The sequence below is a fragment of the Hoplias malabaricus genome, chromosome 1 (assembly GCF_029633855.1).
Source record: "Hoplias malabaricus isolate fHopMal1 chromosome 1, fHopMal1.hap1, whole genome shotgun sequence".
Lineage (NCBI taxonomy): Eukaryota > Metazoa > Chordata > Actinopteri > Characiformes > Erythrinidae > Hoplias > Hoplias malabaricus.
In genome coordinates this window covers 39,137,434-39,158,765 of record NC_089800.1, presented here as the reverse complement: position 1 = coordinate 39,158,765, position 21,332 = coordinate 39,137,434, and the positions used below count along the sequence as shown (strand labels likewise).

At 37.8% G+C, this 21,332-nt stretch overlaps 1 protein-coding gene across 2 annotated transcripts in view; it reads left to right on the top strand.

The window, feature by feature from the left end:
• The window catches only part of tyw1 (tRNA-yW synthesizing protein 1 homolog (S. cerevisiae)), an 85,437-nt gene that overhangs the window by 47,369 nt on the left and 16,736 nt on the right, over nucleotides 1-21,332 (top strand). For both annotated transcript variants that reach the window (XM_066678067.1, XM_066678066.1), the window contains exons 11-14: nucleotides 1,209-1,318; nucleotides 6,309-6,486; nucleotides 10,279-10,414; nucleotides 20,139-20,249. In XM_066678067.1, coding sequence (XP_066534164.1) covers nucleotides 1,209-1,318; nucleotides 6,309-6,486; nucleotides 10,279-10,414; nucleotides 20,139-20,249 — 535 coding nt within the window. The remainder of the gene's footprint in view (nucleotides 1-1,208; nucleotides 1,319-6,308; nucleotides 6,487-10,278; nucleotides 10,415-20,138; nucleotides 20,250-21,332) is intronic.

Sequence of the window (21,332 nt, the reverse complement as noted above, 5' to 3'; positions counted from 1 at the left end):
GATTATAACTGACAAATAATTACTGAAACTTTATCATTTTATATATATCAGTGGCGGATGCTGGTCTTTCAAGGAGGGGAAGCTCAGTTTCGGCCTCCATCATAAAATGTGTCGGTTTATTTATACGTAAATACTACCCTCCGTTCCTTTTCAAGAAAATGATCTGTGACCCTGTCGTACCAACAAGGCGTCTTTTCCAGGGACTTGACTAGTGTCCTCTCAATGGCCAGCAGAGCTAGGCTGCTTAAACGGCCTTGGCCCATGTGAAGTGTGTCCGCCTGTGAGTGCTTTGTGACGGTGGAGGGGCTCAGCAGCACCCGGTGGACAGAAACTGCGATAGAATTCAGTCTCCAAACACAAGCAGCTACAAAAAAAACCCCCACCACAAATAGAAGCTCGATTTGTTGCTAGTTGTTTTTAACAAAGAAAATGCCGCTTAAAGGTTTAAGAAAGTCTCCTGTTCAACTCAGAACAGAATGAAAATGCAATGCTCCCACGGATCTTTAAACCAAAGGATCGCTGATTTGCTCATTTCGCTGTCAATCAAAAAGGGTTTCAGCCTCAGACAGATCAGACAATGATTGAGAGGAAAGCCGCGTCTTTACCAGTGATAAGATGCAGATTCTGAACAAAAGTTGAGCGCGTTGTCGTGCATATTTATTCAATGACATGTACACACAACAGTGTATATTTGATCACTTATATTTTGACATTTTAGGGAAAGCTGAGCTTCCCTTGCAGTCTCTGATCGATCAATATAGAAAAACTTATCATGATATCATTATGACGGTATGAACAATGTGCGTCCCTATTTTGCATTGTGAGATTTATCTTGTTAAATTGATAATATCTAGTCATTTCTCATTTCTCTGCTTTTCAACAGTAGTATGGAAAGCTAGTTTTTCTGCAGAATTTGTTTAAGATTTGTTGATGCTACAACTAAAAGCTTATACTTTTTTTTTTCTCCCCTTTCCCCACTCAATATTTAATTTATACTATAACTTCTCTAACCAGCAGAAGGGCAATACTAGCCACTGTTCTTGGCACAACTGCCCTTTGCTCTGAAATGATTGGTCCTGAAAGGGTCATGGAAAGATAATTTGCACGGTGCTGCGGGCCATGTAAAGGTGAGGCTGAAGTCAGGGGACTTTTACTCTAACATGGTACTTTGCTCAAGGCAGCTGTCCCCTTTTGTTCCTTCACCACAGGCACCACACCAACCCAGTGGGTACCGAATGGCGCTGGAAGATGGACCCAGCTGAGAAGATCCTACAGGAGGCGGTGGAGAACCACCAGAACATGATCAGGCAGTTCCGAGGTAACAGCAGGTGCATCATTATTACAGCTGACCTCTTTTGCCAGGCACTCATTTTTAATTCATCTCTTCTTCGTAAATGTAAAAGCTTAGTGTTAGTTATTTCTGGGAGCTCTCCTTCTGCCGACTTTTCATTGAAAAACAGTCTAGTGTGAAAAATGTTCTTAATAAAAGCATGATGGGCATGAATACTGTGTAACCTTGAATAAAATACAAGTTCACATTAAAATTTAAAGTTCATTTGTGTTAGCTGTATTAATAAGAGGTGATCCATAGCTGATCATTTAGATGACATTTCTCTTTCTTTTGTAAAAAGGCATAGCAGATTGACTAAAACACTTGAATTCATTGATTAGGATGTGTGTCCCACTACTTCAGTTCATACAGTGTGTGGTATTTTGTATCTGATTATTTGTCAGCTTTATGACACAGCTTATTTGAATGTAAATTCTGAGATAATTTTGGATATCCATATATTGAAATAACCCTACCAGTCTCTATCTCAGACATCTCAGTCACCAGGGTTCACATAAGGTAATGAAAGTACCGTGTTACAAGAGCGGGCCTAATTTATTCATGCCCTGTCAGTTCCCTTGCTGTCGGAAGCTACAGATTGCTATTGGGTTCATCACCTTTACTCGTATTAGGGGATTTGCTCTGTGGTGGAATCAGGTTTGATGGTGTGAAACTGAATGGAGAGCTTATTTCCCAGGCTTTATTCACAGGAAGCAGACAACAATAGAGCTGTAATTAGGTTGCTTCGCTGCTGCTGTTGTGCAGTACACATCATCCTCTCTGATGTCAAAACAGCGAACTGCAGTGAAAGTAGCAGAAGACTGTGGCAGAAGACAGTGGCAAATATTGTGAAAGACTATAGTTTTAGTGAGTAATACTCTTCTCAGTGTATTACTGTCTGTTTCTTGATATATCCTTATGAGTTAAAAAACTTGTCTGTCTGATGTAGGAAAAAATGTTAATATACATGGTCAAGAAGCGTAAAAGTAGCTCCAGTTATAAGTGGTATGGACCGCTTTGTGTTAGCCTGAACACCAATAAATTCTTGTCACAGTAATGCTTTGGTTACTGCGTGCTGTTGTGTTTTGGTGATTTTCTTTGAGGTTTTAGTCATTTTAAATGTATCCTGTATTTGCCTTCCTAAATTGATGGCTGGGCCAGATTGAAAACTTATACTGTTACTGTTTTTAAGTAAAATCTAAAACACTGCTGCAGACGACAACCTGGAATTTATTTTTAGAAATGTGATTTATCTTTTTCATCATTTTATCAAACATAACAATAAATGGATTAATCACATTTACAGTGGAATCAATACAAGTGACCTGCATTATGTCACTGTGTCTCATTCATTTGCATTGTCCCCACCCTGCACTCACAATAGCTGAGAACAGCTTATTTGCTGAATAACTGATAAAACTATAATGCTGTATTAGCCAGCTGATGCATTGGTTCGTCTTCACCCCACCTCAAAAATTCAGCGTCATCATTTGTTCAGCACCAGATTCAGGGGTCACAAAAGCCAGTTGAATTTCATGCTGAATGAGAGAAAAAGAAATTCTCAGCTCTGCTTGGTGTTGACCCCAGATGGGGGGGGCATGGCTACCATCAGACTGTGGGGCACAGCAGATGGCTTTGATGGAAGTGACTCATGGACCTTTGGAATGAATTTACTCCCTCACTGTTTCCTCTTAGTGCTGGAGCAGATTCTTTTGCAAAGCTGGATTTTATTTTATTTATTGTAAAGGCGTTCAACAGAATGAAAGAAATAGCTAATGTTTTCTAGTTCTTTCTTCATCAGTTGGGAAATGAAGTGCAGGCTGCAGTGGGCTGTTGGTGGAATCAAATTTGAAGTGTGGAAATATTTGCAAACCTGATCACCTTCCTTAGTTGTTATATACGTTATGTCAATATGACAAGTGTGGGTTCGATTCCCACTCTGGGTGACTGTCTGTGAGGAATTGGTGTGTTCTCCCTGTGTCCGTGTGGGTTTCCTCCAGGTGCTCCGGTTTCCTCCCACAGTCCAAAAACACACGTTGGTAGGTGGATTGGCGACTCCAAAGTGTCCGTAGGTGTGAGTGAATGTGTGTGTGTGTGTCTGTGTTGCCCTGTGAAGGACTGGTGCCCCCTCCAGGGTGTATTCCCGCCTTGCGCCCAATGATTCCAGGTAGGCTCTGGACCCACCGTGACCCTGAACTGGATAAGCGGTTACAAATAATGAATGAATGAATGAACGAATGAATGAATGAATATGACAAGTGATTTTCTAAATCAACAAAAGTTTAAATGCTAGTGTAAATTAACCACCAAACTGTCAGGCTTAGATAAACAGTGCTTAAGTCTTTTATCTTGAAGGATTAAAAAGAGTTAATGTCTGTGTTCAGAACTGAACAATTTTACAGCTTTTTTGAGTCCAAACTTACACTTTAAACTTGTGTACTTTTCAAGAAGCCATTACTAAGAAAAGGAAATGACCAAATTCAGAAAATGGAAAATTTGCAAGAGGATCCGAAGTAGGACCTCCACGTCTTGGAATATGTTTGTAATTACTTGGGTCATGCAGCCAGTGCAACAAAGTTTTGTTTTATATATCTATATATGTACTGCCAGAAGGTTTTTTAATACTCCTCTAATCTGCTGTTTGATTTGTCATTTCAGGCTGCATTTTGTGTTTTCTGCTGATAGTCACACTTTTTTTTTTTTTTTTTTTGGTCCCAGGCTTTAGTGGTATGGCAATGACAAGGGCTGTAATAAAACCCCTTTGTTGCTAAACCATTTCAGAGCAATCAATCCTTTTTGCTGAAAGGCCAGTTTTAATGTAACTAAGGCAAGGGAAAGTATATGTGCATCTAGAAACAGACTTGGGACTGGCTTCACTTTGAAGCAGCACAGAGTGTTTGTTTATGTCTTTCTTTGTCTGAGTGATGGTTATAACCACTCCACAAGTGCAGTGTCTACTGATATTTTCACACCAGTAGTTTGTGTGGTTAATTGAATATGAGGATATCTGTATTCATCATGGTGTGAATTAGACTTCTGCAGTTTGAAGTGTCCAAGATGGTTTTGATTATTCAGCAGTGATATATTTGTGGTCTTCCAACTGGTTTATAATTCTGTTAGAACATAATCATTTACCATAGAATTCCAAAGATCACTTGTCAATCTAAATAACATCTACACATCCAATTATGCAGTAAGCTTAAAACAAACCTTTTCTTTGACATGTATTGATGCTTGACTTAATAATAATGCATGTCTGTTGCGCACAAGATCATGATCTGACTATTTGCCCCATTCGATTAGAGAAAAAGATGAGTGAAGTACTGTAGGATAGTGAGCAACTCGAACCTCTCTCTGGGCGCAGTTCAAGAGGTTTCAACTTCATGCACCTGCCACTAAGCTAAACCAATCAGACAAAGGCAACTGTAGAAACAGACCATGCTCAACAAGCATCAGTCTGCAAAGATGGGACTTTATCCTGTCCAAATACAGCAACACGGCTCTGATTTGGCGTGATCTGACACGGCACAGTGTTGATTTATGTATTTTTAGCCTGATACAGTGTTTACCAAATAGCACATTTGAGTGGGTATATTTGAGATTTTAAAGCTATTAATATTTCTCAGTTTTTCTTTAATATTTTAGAAATTAGTTCAAAACACTAGACCAGCACTAGGTCATCAGTGCTCCTCTGATATTGCTTCCAGAGCACAACTAGTAGCCTGGGAATGAAGCACTATCTTTTCCTATTTGTGTTCTGATGACATATCGGGCACTTGAAGAGCATCCCACTTCATAGGGAAGATTTTTAACCACTACACCCTGTAAACATGTCTCAGTGATGATGCTAGAAAACAAGGAGGTCTGGGTTGCATGATAACATATTCATTTTGTATTTATGTGCCTGTTAAAATTTGTTTATATAAACAGTACCAAATTTTATCTCATGACCTTCTGCACTAGACCATGTAAAAAAAATAGATAGAAAATCACTATTTTTAATTTAATTCATGTGTTTTCAGGAAAAAATTAACTGCACAGGTACATTTTTGTTCACTGAACATTAATGAATGTAGAAAAAATGTAAATGTACCTTTTAAAGGTACAGCAGTGGTTTTAATGTGCAACTGTGTTTGCTGTATTACATTCTCTTCTCCAGATGGAGAAGTGAATATATGTAAGGATTTATTATAGAGCTGTGTAAGATCATAATCCCTCGTGGCCAGGCACAGGCAAGAAAAGCAGAGAGAGAAAAGAGTGCCACGTGAAGTAGTCATGCACCATAAAATGTTACCTGTAATGTCTGTATCACATCTTGATTACATAACATTACAAATGTTTAAGAATCTATATCTGTGTAAAATACACCCATTATTAGAGCTGGAGGAGAGAAATGAATGCTGACACCTCTGTGTTTCTCTTTTTATTGACATTTTAAACCTTTTCTTTGTTTAAATGTGTGCATATTCTGATTGCAAATATGACTAAAATCCTCATTTGTATTGGCAACACATGACCATGTACATAAGCACGTCAACAGGCCAGGAAGCCCACTGTGCTGATGGTACACAGCCCCTCTATTAGTGCCAGGTCCCCTCTGAGTCTAGAAACACGGTGAGAGCAAAAGAAAGCGAAAGAGCAGGAGGAGAATGTACCAGCTCTGCATAAAAAATTCATGCCGTTTTTCAAGACAAATGCCATGTCGATTTTGAATCCACTTTGGAATTCTTTGTCGCCACCTTTTCTGATGTCTTTTCAGGCTGCTGCAGTGTGCCTGCCACACCAGACACTTAGTGTCCTTAGCTCTTGATTATGTAATTTCCATCCAGTCAGTGCTCCTTTGCCTGTTACTTCACTTTCCTGTGCCTCCCACTGATGGATGATGTCTAAAAATATCCATCTTATAAAGTACCCTGCAAATACGAATGCCTTGTCTTAGTGTACTTATTGATGTGTTGTGTGTTTTGGACTATGGCAGGTGTCCCAGGTGTACGTCCTGAGCGTTTTGAGGAGGGTTTATCCATAAAGCACTGCGCTCTGTCTCTGGTGGGCGAGCCTATCATGTATCCAGAGATCAACGCCTTCCTGCAGCTCCTCCACCAGCGCCACATCTCCAGTTTCCTTGTTACCAACGCCCAGTTCCCTGAGGAGATCAGGTTGGTTTCAAAACAGTGAGCATGTCATGTGTATACCTAGTGTACTTAGTAGCCTTTTCTATTAATATGGAACGTAGAATATTGTTACAGTCTAAATATTTTGACATATATGTAGGCTCAAATTTCCCAACAAGTGAACCATTTCTCAGTTATTTTGGAGGCGCAAGATTTTGTTGTTGCAACAGTTTAATATATTTGTATGTTTTATTTGTCTTTTGCAAGACCAAGTATATTTAAAACTTTATTAAATATAGTTTGGCACCAGATACTGATTTCTCCATTGGCGCATTTGTGAAATTTAGTCTAAATTTTTTTGATGGCAGGCTTTGTCAGACGTGAGCAATATGCATTTGAAATGCAGACTGGATGTAATTGTCTTAATGTCTCATAAATCAGAAATCTATCTTACTGTGTGTATACAGTATACAGGCTGCATTACTCTTGGATTCTCGAAATTTTGAGATGTGTAGCTTGTGTGTAGTAATTTGGGTAATAGCAAGTCTGATGCAATGTCCAAATTTTGCTCAGTTCACTATAAATTGCACTACTTTGTGATTCCGCCATTTTGTAGTAGTGTCAGAAACCATAGTGGATCATTTCCAGTACGCTCAAACAATCCCACAATGCACTAGAAAACATAATATACAACCTGTGTACACTAGCTAACACTAGTCGATAGCAGATACCCATAATGCATTGCATTGTTTGTTTAAAAACCTGCATGAGGTCGTGTCTGAAATCATACACCATCCTAATGAAATTAAATTCCCTGTAAGTAATATTAAATAAACAAATGAAGAGGGAACTATTTAGAACAAAGCAAAATCAGAAATATTCATTGTCAGTAAAAGCATGACTTCCTTGATTATTTGTCTGATTTAGCATGGCTAAGTACATATCATTTATGGGCCTAAAACAGCAGAAATGAGCAGAAGCAGCTATCATGATTTCTTAAGCCTGTCACATTGTTAAAATATTGCCTCCACTGTTTATCTTGATATTGCATAGACCAAGACTGCAGATAAGTGCTGGGGCAGCCATCCTGCGCTCACTTATTCATTGTTAATAAATAATTATTTGTAATGCAGCCAGCTCTGAGATAAAAGTACAATGCAAGCATGCATTATTATTAGTGCAGTCAAAATGAATGCATGAGCACACTTTAAAACATACGAGAATTTAAAATGTCAAAAAAAATTAATGTTAATTTATTGTTTTACCATTCCTCCCATATTTCACACATTTCACGGAGCCTAGTAATATATTATTTTGAGATATCATAACAATCTGTATCTCTCTCTCTCTTTCAACTTTATACTCACATAGTTTGTACTTTTTTTGTAGCAGAAGGGCAGTGAAAATATTTTCATTTATGATTGATTTCTAGTTACAGTTAAACATGAAATGTAACCTTGGCAAAACTTATGGAGCTTTTTGTTGTTTATTTTTCTGAAGTTTTTTCTATCTTATGTTAAACTTGGCAAAAGTGTGCCATAAAATGTGCAGAAAAATATTTAAGGATTCTTTAACTTATTTGGCAGAGATTTTGATACCTCAGGGAGTTTGCATCGATTGATACAGAATAATTTTAACACATTTTAGGAGCTTTGAAAAAGCTTTCAATCCATACAATTTCCAAGGGTTTGGAAACTTTTCTCAGAACTATGTGATTGACAGCTGTGTCAGTGCTGGGTCTGACTCATGAATCTGAGTTCTTTCAGGTCCTACCAGTCTTTTTGTTGTGGTGTGGGTAGCACACCTCCTGCAGTCGTGTAGTGCTGTGTTGGGTAGTGAGCTGGAGCTGCATCAAGTCTCGTTCTTTTGAAGCTCCACTCGGCCTGGGACGCCCCTGATAAGCAGTAATCACCACAGAATTGCAAATCACTGCCCCGCCTCTAGCCTGTTCCCTCTCTAGCTTAGGTTTTGAGTGTGTGTGTGCGCGCGTGTGTGTTTTTCCCCTGTCTGCTGGTGCTCGCTTTCTTTCTTTCTTTGCAGCTTAATGAAATGCATGCTCACCTCAGTTCACATATCAGCTCCCAGACATCACAAAGGAGCACACTTTAAAAATACTGGAATACTTCGACTCAGGGTTAATTAACAAAGCCAGTGATGCTTAATGACACCAGCGAAATACTGCGACAGAATACAGTCAGAAAACGACCTAGAAGCAGAACCAAACAATGTAAACTCAGCTTTCCAGCACAGAAACACTCCTGTTCTCACAGTGACTTAACATCCCCAGAGCCACTGGATGGAGGGAAAAAAAAAACAGAAGCTGCTGTTCCATTGAGCATGATGGTGACAGACAAGTCGAACCAAATTATTCATTTTAATAATGCAGCCCTCATATTTTACTTATGTTGCCATTTAAAGATAAACCGTCACAGCATTGTGTCTTTCTGGAAAGGATGCGACTTGCCTCCTGTTTTGTTACAGACACATTGACTGCGTTCTGTAGAACAGTGTGAGACCAGGATTTCTGGACACTTTTGCAGTAGGGTTATAATGAATGACTTCTTTATACAAAAAGACTTGATTTTATAAGTCCCAGTGACAGTTTGATAAATGTTTATATCCAGCAGAAACGGAGTGAATTAAAATTGGTAATATATATTATAATTTAGCTTATTAAAAAAAATAAGTAAAATATTTTAAGTATCTATATTTTTAATTGAGGGAAACAGTTCCTTATTTGTAGACTTGCTTGTATCATTTTTGTTGTCTTTTATTCAGTATTTTAAATTAAACTGTACATTATTGCTCTTGTCTGTTGAGTGGATTGTTTATTTACTTGTGAATCGATTTGAAAGACTCTTTTTTTCAATATTAGTGTTGTCAATATTAACAAATTAATGCATTAAGGAAATTAACACATTATTTTTGCAAACAATAGTAAATCAATTTAGCAAACCTGGCCACAACTTCCTCTCCAAATTCACTCTTTTTCAGAAAAAAAATACTCTTTTTGATGTATTATGATACTGTATTGCTACTGTATGTATTAATTTTTATTTTTTTAATTCATCAACACTCCTAATAAATGCACATTAAGTCTGAATGTATTAGTTAATGCCTCTGTGTTTGAATTGAGAGGTTCTTTTTTTCAGTGATACAGTATATAGGCCAAGCATTGTAGCAATGCTGTCAAACCTGTTAGCACCTGACAATTGGAATTATTTTTCATGGATTTATAGATGGATGGATAGTATTCCAGAACTGAACAGCCAAACCACTAAGCTTCATCTGCTATCTCAGTGGGTTTCTTTTTTTTCATCTTCATGGAAGGTGTCTGTGTTGAGTTTGTTTGACAGTCATTTATCTTCTGAGCTAGGTTTCGCTTTAGCTTCACATTTGAGAAACAGAACTGTCTCGTCCCTGTTGCATTTTTTGAACAGAACAGCTTTAGACCAAAGATCTTTGTCTCCCTTTGCACAGATAGCTGCTTCAGCATTGTGTCAGAACATATGTTCATGGAAAATATGGAGCTTGACCATTACCCTAGAAATCCCATGTCCTTAATTACTTTCGTCAGAATTTTAGCTAATTAAATTGATAGTTATATCTTAATAGATTTGATGTCCATTGCTGTCTTTGACAGAATGCTGAATATATTTGATTGCTGTACCATGCTTACCATCCTTATTCCTCATTAGTGTGTATATGATAGACAAGCAAGCAGAAATATTCTATAGAGTTTGCTTGCCAAGGCACTATTAGAGATGACTCTAGTTCTCAAATGTACTATCTCTTTTAGTCTTCCATTTTGTGTGTTTTTCCCCTTTTTCTTTACAGGAGGCTTGTGCCAGTTACCCAGCTCTATGTCAGTGTGGATGCCAGCACTAAAGACAGTCTTAAGAAAATCGACCGTCCGCTCTTCAAAGATTTCTGGCAGCGCTTCCTGGACAGCCTCAGAGCCCTTGGAGAGAAGGTGAGCATCCGACGTTTCTACAACACTGAAGTCAATTTTCCAGCATCCAGCACAGTATCTTTATTGACATTTAGTTTAACCCATGACCTTTGTGCAAAATATTCAATTGGTTTTCAGTGCTGTACTCGTACTCTGTGAGAGAAGCCGCAGTCTTCACTGGTAGCAGTTCATTGCGTTGAGCAATTTGTAATTACAAAATAATTCAAAGCACTTGATTCATTGCCCCAGCCATTCCAGAGCATCAGGATGAGCAGAGCAAGTAGATGTGATTGGAGCTAGGCGGAGGTAGCACAAGTTGTGGCAATAAATTAAGAATGAGTTAAGTAGGTAAAATTGGTAATATATATATTTATAATTTTTTTTTTTACCACTGGGTTTCTCCTACAGTGCAATTTATTTTTATAGCACTGTCCTGAAATGAAGGAGGGAAGCAGGATGGTTTCTGACCTTCCTCCTAAAAATACACAGCACCGTTTCTACATTGCTGAGCCTGAAGGAGCAATCACATGGGCTCTGTTCTTCCTACTACATGTCAGTGGAGCATCACAATGATTTTTAAGCTGTAATTTAAAGGTAAAAATAATACTTGATATTCCTGTCCATTTTCTGCTAAATATCTAGCATTACGTGTATAAAGTAAACCTTTGGCCTGCAGTCTAGATGATCAAATGCAAGTGTCGAGAAAAATTTTAAGGCAATTTTTTCAGGGAAGACATTTGACACATAGCCTGAAGAAAGCATAATAAACAGTATTTTTCCCATTTCAGACTGTATCCCTCTTGTGGAGATTTCTCTGTATGAGAAACTGCCCAGTGCAAAACCTTTTTCAAGGTTATTGATTTTTATTTGAGATTTGTTCAAGTCTGGACGTGAATTGTAAATAATAGATGAAGTCCCTCACAGGAAGCATTTTCAAATGTGAGGACCATCTGCATCTGTGCCCCTTCCTCCCATTTTGATTGAATTTTATGGGCTCTGTATCGCAATGTTCTTTTATAAATGTCCTCACCAGCTCAGAAGATCAGCTCTTAATGTCTGGTCTTTAGAATATGATCATGTATTTCCCTTCTGGGCTGAAATTCAATATTCTTCCCACCAATTTGGACAAGGCCATTGGAAAGCCACTATAGAGGTCAGTGCAGCCCTGTTACTGATTTATGTTGGTACCAAACTGTGAAATTCCTCGTGATGTAGCTGACGGCTTCTTCTTTTTGTTGAGGTTTCTTTGAATTTAAGGGTTAAGAGAGCATAGATGTGCACTAGATCATGTTGTCACTACATGCTCAGAGCTAATGATTTTAAGCCAAGGACATTTGTTCATTTTCCTCATATTCAGGCTCCACAGTATATCATTTTTTAACTGTTACCATGACCTCAACCTTAAATTCTGACTGGTTAAAATTGCCCAGTCCAGTCTGTAAATATAACACAGATCTTGTCACGTCAGGTGTTCACCAGCATATGTTTAGTGTAATATAATATTTATCACAATCACAAAGTGTAGTAGGGCATTTATCATTCATTCATAGATTTATCAGTAATTAGTAATAACAGTCTGTCAAAATAATTTATCTACAGGGATGAGATCCATTTAGCAGCATGGGAAGTTAGAATTTTCTTTTTTATCTAGTGAAACATTGCAGATACTTTGTAAAAGCCCGTACTGCTAAATATGTTTATTACCAACTTGTACTGCTGAAGTCCTGCCGCAATCCCCAGTGTCTGCACGGGCCATTAAGTTAGGAGATGTTAAAAGTTATGAATTGTCTTATGTTCCAAAAATATCTTACATCGTTTGTAAAGCGAGTGGCACAGTGGTGTAGTCACACAGCTCCAGGGACCTGGAGGTTGTGGTTTCAAGTCCCTCTCCAGGTGACTGTCTGTGAGGAGTTTGGTGTGTTCTCCTTGTGTCTGTGTGGGTTTCCTCCCACGGTCCAAAAACACTTTGGTAGGTGGATTGGCCACTCAGAATTGTTCATAGTTGTGAGTGAATGTGTGTGTATGTCACCCTGTGAAGGAGTTGCACCCCCTCCAGGGTGTGTACCTGCCCTGCGCCAAATGATTCCACCGCGGCCCTGAATTGGATAAGTGGTTACAGATAATGAATGAATGAATGTTTGTAAATCATTGTTTTTTTTCTTCATTCAAAATGCACCATATCCTACAGCTTTTCACAGGTTAAAGCTGTTCTTTGGGATCATAATTAAACGTAACATACTGTGGTCAAAACGCCACATGGATTCAACAACACAGCCTTCTCAATACAACTGGTTTCAGCACCTGTTCCTTTAAATGATAATGACCCTCTCATTAGTTAGACATTAGTCGAATGCTCTCTAGTTAGACAGCTTTCGATTGCTTGATTCTCAAATTTTTCCACCATTTGTTTTCACCATTTTCGCTTAGCTCCCTTATTTTGTGGTTTAACCCCACCTTTGTGCTCTCACATAAATCAGTAATGTGATTGATGATACTCATTTGAGAGCGCTCTCAATTTGTGAATAAAACTGTAATATTTGCCTTAGCTTATAAGGTTAGCAAAGTCAGTACGACTCATTCAACCTCATGTTTTCTGAATTTGGCAGCCCACAAAAAAATCTGACCTGTTAGTCTTATTTCACTGTTTATGGATTTTTTTATTTACTTATTTATTTAATTGTTTTTAAGTCTGTGATTCAGAGTTGACTCTTTTGGCTAAGATGCAGATTGTGCTTTTATGAGACTTACAGTCGCTCTTCTAAATGTGCAGTTGAATAACTGGGTAGAAGTGGGAAGCTATATGAACAGCAGGCCACTTCCTGCAGTCTAGAAAATTACTTCCCATGCTCTTCTTCAGATTGCGTGGCTTGAATCCAGCTTAATAACCCTGCTGGGAGGAAGTTCACACAGTGGCTCTGATTGGTGACTCAGGAGCAGGTGCTACCTGAAGCCTGTCTGAAGCTGCAGCGTGTCTCTTGTAAAGTAGGAGGCTCAGTTGATATTAGAAGGGATGGAGCAGGTCACAGCTGCTCACCAGTGTCTCTGTGCGTGAGCTCCATTCACTTCAGTAAATGCATCCCCTGTTCTTACTGCTTTTTATTATATTTCTATATTCTTATAGTGGACAAGTTACTATCTTTATTCTTAATATTGAGACGTGTTGCATCCCGCCAGAGCTTCAGAAGAAATCAGTGATTACATTGGCTCTGTATATAGCAGTAAGCACTGCCATATGACATGCATGGTTCATTTACAGCCCACAGACACATGTCTAACTGCAGTATGTCAAACAGTTTACCCAAATATACTTCACATTTGTGTTAACTTAGACAAAATATTATTAAGCTTTTTCAGTATTTGGATTACGTTTTACACTGCATGCATGAGTAGTAAAAAAGTAGTAAATGAGTAGTAAAATATCTTCCTGTCCTGACAGATGGATAAAAGACCTATGAGGTTATATATATATATATATATATATATATATATATATATATATATATATATATATATAAATAAATGTACTGTTTTGCAGAAACTGACATGATGCTTTCTTCTTCACAAAGAATAATGCAGTCCTCTTCTTGCCATTGCATTATGCCTTTGTGTGTTAGACGGCCTTTAACTTTTTGCTAAGTTGTATTGCATTGATTGAGGCTTTCTGTGTGGGGTATCTTCTCTGCGAGAGAGTGACCCACATCCAGGTTTCTAAAGAGCTGGGATAAGGGTGAAAACCAAAGCTTCTCAAATGGAATAACACAGCCAGCTTTATCTCTAGCCAGCTAATTCAATTACCTTTATTAACATATTCCTCGAAAGTGGCCAGCCGGTGCAAACCACTTTTCCCGTCTGGCTTAATGACCTTGAAAAAGAGCTTGGCTGTAAAAACCAGTGGGAGGGAACTCGTAACACTAATTTCTGTAGCATCTTGAATGCAGCAAGTTACAGCAGTTATCTCAGCATACTATTGTTGGGTTTATTTATATCATTAGAAAGGCCAAGGCTGAGCTTATCTTAATGCTGGTGCTGGACCTCTGATTCCAAAGATCCTTTGAGAACAGACTGAAGAGGGCATAGTGTTCCACAGTGTGGATATAAAAGATAGAGAGATCTCTTTATTCTTCTTCTCTTCTGGGAGAGGCTCTGCCTCATAAAGATGCCCTTGGAGTCTCGATTTGCATTATTTTGTCCCTTTTGTTTTTTTTTTTTGTTTTTTTTTTTTGCCTTTTTCTCTTGGGTTCTAATACTTTGAATATATTTCAATGAAAGAGGGTCATGACGTTTGGCAGAAGGTGTTGAGTAGTTGCTTCAGGAAAGTGGATCATATGTTTGTTTAAATATTATTTTGAGGTTTTTACATACATTTATTTTATATAATAAGAAAATAATAGTAAAGAGTGTTTTTGCTATTAATGTGATCTGTAGCTGAGAGTTTTGTATTGTCCATTATAATATAGCGCTTTTTCACTGCATGGAAGCTCTGCTCTGCTTTTTTGCTTTTCTATTAAGCAAACTCCCTGTTTGTAAAAATCACCATTGCACATAAGGGGTGGGGTGGAGCAGCAAGGTGAAGAAATAAAGCATGTTTGATCACAGCTAGCTATTTGTGTTGGAGTTGGGGGTGGTCGGAAATATTATTATCTACAAAAGGGTGGCATTGCAGAAAAAGAATCTCTATATTCGGGCATTGTTTGTTTTTAGATGAGCACTCCGGGCTGTTCTATACAGGGGAGTTAAACAGTAAAGTCAGATAGTGAGTGTAGGTTTGCCAAAGGGGGAGCACAAAAAATGACAAGAATGTACCTTAACATCTCCACTATTAAAATGTGATCATTTACGTTATGGGGACATGCTTTTTTCTCCATACGGAAAATGCATCTTCACTGTGAGTATGTAAAAAGATGTGATGAATATCTGGACCACACACTCTCAAAGAGAATATGTAGAAATGCAAACAAAAACACAGAAACTAAACCAGATACAAGTAGTTTTCAGGTGTCAAAATCTTAGCAAGTCCCAACCGAACTTAACGTTAACACGAGAATGCTCCTGTCTCTTGATTTGTATAGCAGCTCCAACAGCATTCTGACCCTACTACTACTTTTAAAGCAATAAAAGTTCAAGTGTATTTAAAGAGTTTTATGCTGTAGGAAGCAACTTATGGACACTTGTCTCCAGCATGCAGTTACCCAGGATGTTTAGATGTTAAGGAGCTGTTATGGAGAAAAGTAACAAACTAATAGTAACAAAGGAAAAAAATGCAAATCAATCAAAGCTGATGCTGGTGTTCTCAGAATGCTACACTGACTGCTCCAGAGCTCTCAACATAAACGCGTTTGTAATTATTTGTATTATGAAGAGCAGAAAATGCAGCAGATTTCTAAGACTGAACCTCAGATGTAGGAGCGAAGAAAAGTACCATATTTCCGGAGCCTGGCAAATGCTCTTTCATAGAGCTAATTACACCCTGCAGATGTTGCTAAATACACAAGGACTCTTAAGGTATAGAGCAGTGTTGTTGCTTATGTTAGGAACTGAACCCCAGACTTTCACATGGAGTGCATTGATGTTGCCCACTATTGTGTTTATACTATGGTAACAAAGGGAAAATTGGGCCCATTAAATACTGAACAATCAAATATTATATTTAGATGTTGAGAGTTCTGTGTTATTTTCTGTTGTTTTTTTGATTTGTTGCCTGATGCTGTAAAATGAGTACCTGTATATAATACTAGTTGTGACTTGGAATGGTCTCTGACTTTTGCACAACTCTATCTTGCCTTAATGTTGCGATTATGTAACAAGTATGTAAGCAGTGCTACAAAGAAAGAGGTGACAGCAGAGAGCTTGACAGTGTCCGTGTTTGTCAGGCTGTTCCTGAAAACAGTTTCAACAGAGTGACAACAACTTTAACGGGAGACGCCTGTGGGTAATGGCCAAATAAATTCATCCAGCTTCTCTCTCAAAGCATCTGTTTCTGATGCTGCTGTTCCCTGAATGTGCATGGCCCTGAAAACCAGAAGAGTGCAGATGTAGTTTAACACAGGTATTTACAAATAAGTCTAATTACTTAAAATGAATTGGTCATAAAAAAGGGATGCGTCAATGCGCACAGCTTTGCTAATTAAACCCTAATAATGATGCACAGCTTTCCACCAAAAGGTAATGAAATTTTTCGTGGCAGGGAAAAGGAGATGGGCACTGGAGAGAGGCTGCTCTTAAAGGATAAGGCACAAGCCACTGGGTTTGGAGCCGGGTTTGTGGACCGATTAGTCACACCATTTGGTCTTGTGCTATATTCAGTTTATATCAAGACCATCCAGAAAAGTGTGTAAATTACACAAGCTTCCTCTTTTTCCTACAGAAATGCTGTCAGTTAATGCAAATGTATGGGTAAAATTCATAAGGACAGACACAAAAAATACTCACATACATACTCACATACATACATACATATTCACTCACATGCACACGTACCCCATACAGTGGGTGAAATAAGTATTGAACACGTTACCAATTGTCTTAAGTAAATATATTTCTAAAGGTGCGATTGACATGAAATTCTCACAGATGTCGGTAACAACTCATCCAATCCACACATGCAAAGAAATCAAACTATAGATGTCCAAAAATCAAAGAGCAGATTAATTAAAAAAAAGCAGATTTTTATCAAGAATGCCTCTGTACATTTGTCCATTCATCCTTCAATTATATGAAGCATGCCAGTGCCGTATGCTGAAAAACATGATCACACCATGATGTTCCCACCTCCAAACTTCACTGTTGGTATGGTGTTTTTGGGGTGATATGCAGTGTCTTTTTTTTCTTCAGCAATGGAGTCTTGTGTGGTGAGTGTACATACGAGCCATGGTGGTTGAGTGCATTTCTCATTGTTTTCTTTGAAACAATTGTACCTGCTGATTCCAGGGCTTTCTGTAGCTCTCCACAAGTGCTCCTTGTCCTTGGACAGATATTCTGATCATTCTATTCACTACTCTGTCTGAAATCTTGCGGGGAGCACCTGGTCATGGCCGGTTTATGGTGAAATGATGTTCTTTCCACTTCCTGCTTATGACCCCAGCAGTGCTCACTGGAACCTTCAGTAGTTTAGAAATTCTTCTGTAATCAATGCCATCAGTATGTTTTGAAACAATAAGTTTGCAAAGGTCTTGAGAGAGCTCATTTTACCCATTATGAGATGTTTCTTGTGTGGCACCTTGATAATGAGACATCTTTTTATAGGCCATCAGTTGAACTGATATTAACTTGAACTACCATTCACATACCATTCCCCTGTACATATTCACTCACGTACATTTCTACCTATTCACTCACATACATACATACATACTCATGATCAGGGGCTGATCCACAAGGGGCTGCTAATTTGCTCTGAATTATCAACAATGTGTTTGTTTTAAAGATATTTTCAACCTATGATTGTTTCCGATCCTGTAGACACAGTGGATCAACTGTACTGGTTTTAGCCACAGTGTAAAAGTAGAACAGGACAGGCATAACATTGTAGTTATTCTTCTAAACTAAAATGTGATTTTGCTAGGTGTCATTTAAAGCATTTAATTAATTGGATACAAACAGTTAAAATGTTGTGAAGTACTTTATTTTTATTTGAGTTGATAGATCATATTTTATTTGACCATTTTATGTAATACAGTAGGAAAACGCACACAAATCAATGGCATTTAAGGCAAGTGAATGAGGAATTAAGCATTTGCACTGTCCTCCTTTCTAAGACCATATTTTGATGATACACCGGTTCATCTGTTATACAGCATTCATTTCTTCATAATGTTTACTGCCTAGTCTTATCATTTATTATATGGTTTATATGATGAGTTATATTTTTATAACACAAGCAAGCACAGGTAATAAAATGTATACACTAAGGTTAGCCCCTTACCTGAATAGATAGAGGATCATTACCAAAAGTTATCAGGGAGATTTATTATACTGTTATATTTCTATGTAGAAGATGGATCCCCTTTCTTCAGCTTAATTTAACAGATATTATATGCTTTGCTCTTTTACAAAATAAAATGCAACATCTTCAAAAGGGAACATTGACATTCGAACCAGGCTATCTTGTTCCTGCCACTCAGCTCAGTCTTGCATGCTTGAGTGGAGTCAGGGTATATGTATTTTTAATTTTTTTTTTGTTATATTCACATACACTGGGAGCCTAGCTTCTATACTAAGCGTGTCCTTGGTTCATTTCGTTTTCTGCTTTGTTGAGCCATGTTCACTGAGGCGAATGAATCTCACCAGGTATGACTTTAAATCCTTTTTACATATTTTGTTTAAAAAAGGAGACTTTGTACACGTGCTACACACAGAGCACAAAGCAGAGGTCTACTAAAATGGATTCAGGTAAGAATTTTCCTCTGATGTGGCTTAGAGCCACGGTGAATGTGGAGTTCTGAATATGTATTGTTGTTCTCTCTCTCTCTCTCTCTCATTCTCTGCTGGTTGTGTTGAAAAGTGAAGAAGTGAACTCTTGGACAGAGATCAGAGCAGGTCAGTTATATTTAGAAACCCCATGGAGCAGCAGGAACTCTGAGGAGGAGATGATTGACAGATTGAAATAATAGGCGTCCGAGAGATGAGTAGCCATTATCAGCAAAATGTATTGGTGAAGTCTTCCCCTTAGGGCCATTCTGCTGGTGCACTCTGGGTAACAACGTGTGTAGGTTTTTTTTTTTTGGTGGGGGACTCCTCTGATCATTTTACAGACATCACTCTATGCAGAGATAAAGAATGACTTGCCCATTAAAATAGTCCACGCTTTTCTACATTTCATTTAATTGACAGCCAGTCCGGTCATTGTTAAAATCAGACGTCGTCAGCGAGACTGTGGTACCGTTGCTGTTAAAAACGAAGAGCTCCACAGATTCCTGTAGAAAATGTTTCTGTCAGTCTTGGTTTCTTTTCTTTTATTACATAAGTTATTTGGCATTGCATAGTTGTTTGATTCTTGTGTCAAATATAAAGTGTGAATATGAAGTTGAAAATGTATACATGACTGGTTATTTATTCATTTTTGGTCTCTGTTGATGTTAATGGGGAAAAAGTCTCCTACTTATTTGCCTAATGTCAGCCTCTTATCATGTTGCATTAATATAAACATTAGAACTGCACATTATACTGCCCCTGTATTGTAATCATATTTTCTGACTTTACAGATTTTGTCGAAGGCTGTCATTGTAAATGAGGCCACTGATATTTTCTGAATGCTTTGTGTGCATTTAGCATCTATATAGTTTTTGAATGCATGAAAGAATCAATGATCACAACTATAAATTAATTTGATGAAACAAAACAAAAAAAAAAAAAACAATGCCAATGTTTCTACATCATTTTAGTAAATCGCTGAAATTTTTTCTGACCATTTATATTCTGATAACTCTTCTCATCAGTGAAATAAGCTACTGATTTGGTTAATTAGAAGTGCTTCAAATGGGTCTAAAGTCATCAGAATGTATGCTTGAAGAGTTTAAAGCCCCTCAGTGTTGGAGTGGAGCAGTGGATCAGTGTTTTTCTAAAATCATGGAGCCCAATCCTTACCCTTGATTTCAAAAGAAACCAATTTGATATGAATCTATATATTTAAACCTTTCTGTTGCTGGAATAATTGTGGCTTCATCCATGAATGAATATTTCAAAACAGTAACACTATTTACTTGTTGACTGGATGTTTATTAGGATTCTCTGTCTTTGTGTCTTGCAGCAACAGCGCACAGTGTACCGGCTGACCCTTGTGAAGGCTTGGAATGTGGATGAACTGAAGGCCTATGCTGAGCTCATTGCCTTAGGACAGCCAGACTTCATTGAGGTTAAGGTAAGCTGTTCCTCATGAGAGATGTCTTGCTGGAGGAACCAGTGAACTGTTGAACAGATTCACTGTTTCAGCCAAACTGAACTCTATAGTACCATTTGTAAATATACATATTTACATTCTTTCATCTTATTATTAGATAAATTTTGCAGTGTTACCATGCCACAAAAAATAAACACACATTATAACATGAACAAAAAGGGTGTTTACTAATTTCTAATGAACTTAGTTTACTAGAAATTAGGAAACACCTTTTTGTCCATGTTATGGGTTTATTATATAAATAGTCAGCTGTACTCAACCACCATCCAGGTGAATAAGAGAGTTTATTGGGATGTGTACAGAGAGAGATGGCTGATGCCCTGTATAGGAGCCTGATGGCTAGTCACAATCTAAATCAAGTTTGTTGATCACGTAATTGAACATAAATTAATTATCTACACATAATTTTGTGGGGAAAAAAAAAGTTTAACCTCTTCTCATAGCCACAATTTGGACAGTATTATTCAAACAGTGGTCCAGTGGTTGGGAACCTCCAAATGAGAATATCAAATTCTCATCTGTGTCCCTTCACTTGTGTTTCCACTCAGAGATGGAGCTCAAGTTTATATCAGAGTCACATGCATTGCTCTCTAGGTCTTTAGTTGGAGAAGCACATAATGACTAGCCTCATTAAATTCACTCTCCCTGGTAAAATGGAAACCAAATGAAGCGAGAGTTATAGCGGATTGATTTGATATCTTGTTAGATTAATTATGTGGGTTTAGGGAAGGACCAAGTGCATTTGATGCTTTAGCCCGAAGTTTTATGCATTAGACAGCAGTAATGGTCAGTAACCTGGGACTAAAACAAACGTTTTTTTAGTCTTCTTTATATGTATAAGTAGTTTTAAATTTAAAACTCCTTTTAAGTTGAAACTTAGGTGTTAGTATCATCTTCTCTACTTCATCTACTTAATGTTTCATACAGTAATGTGCCAACTACTGTTCGCTAGACCCTAAAATAATAATAATGTTCATATAAAGGTCCTTATTTTTTTTTTACTGTGTTACCCATGCAGTATGTTTTGTTTTGAGAATGCACTCA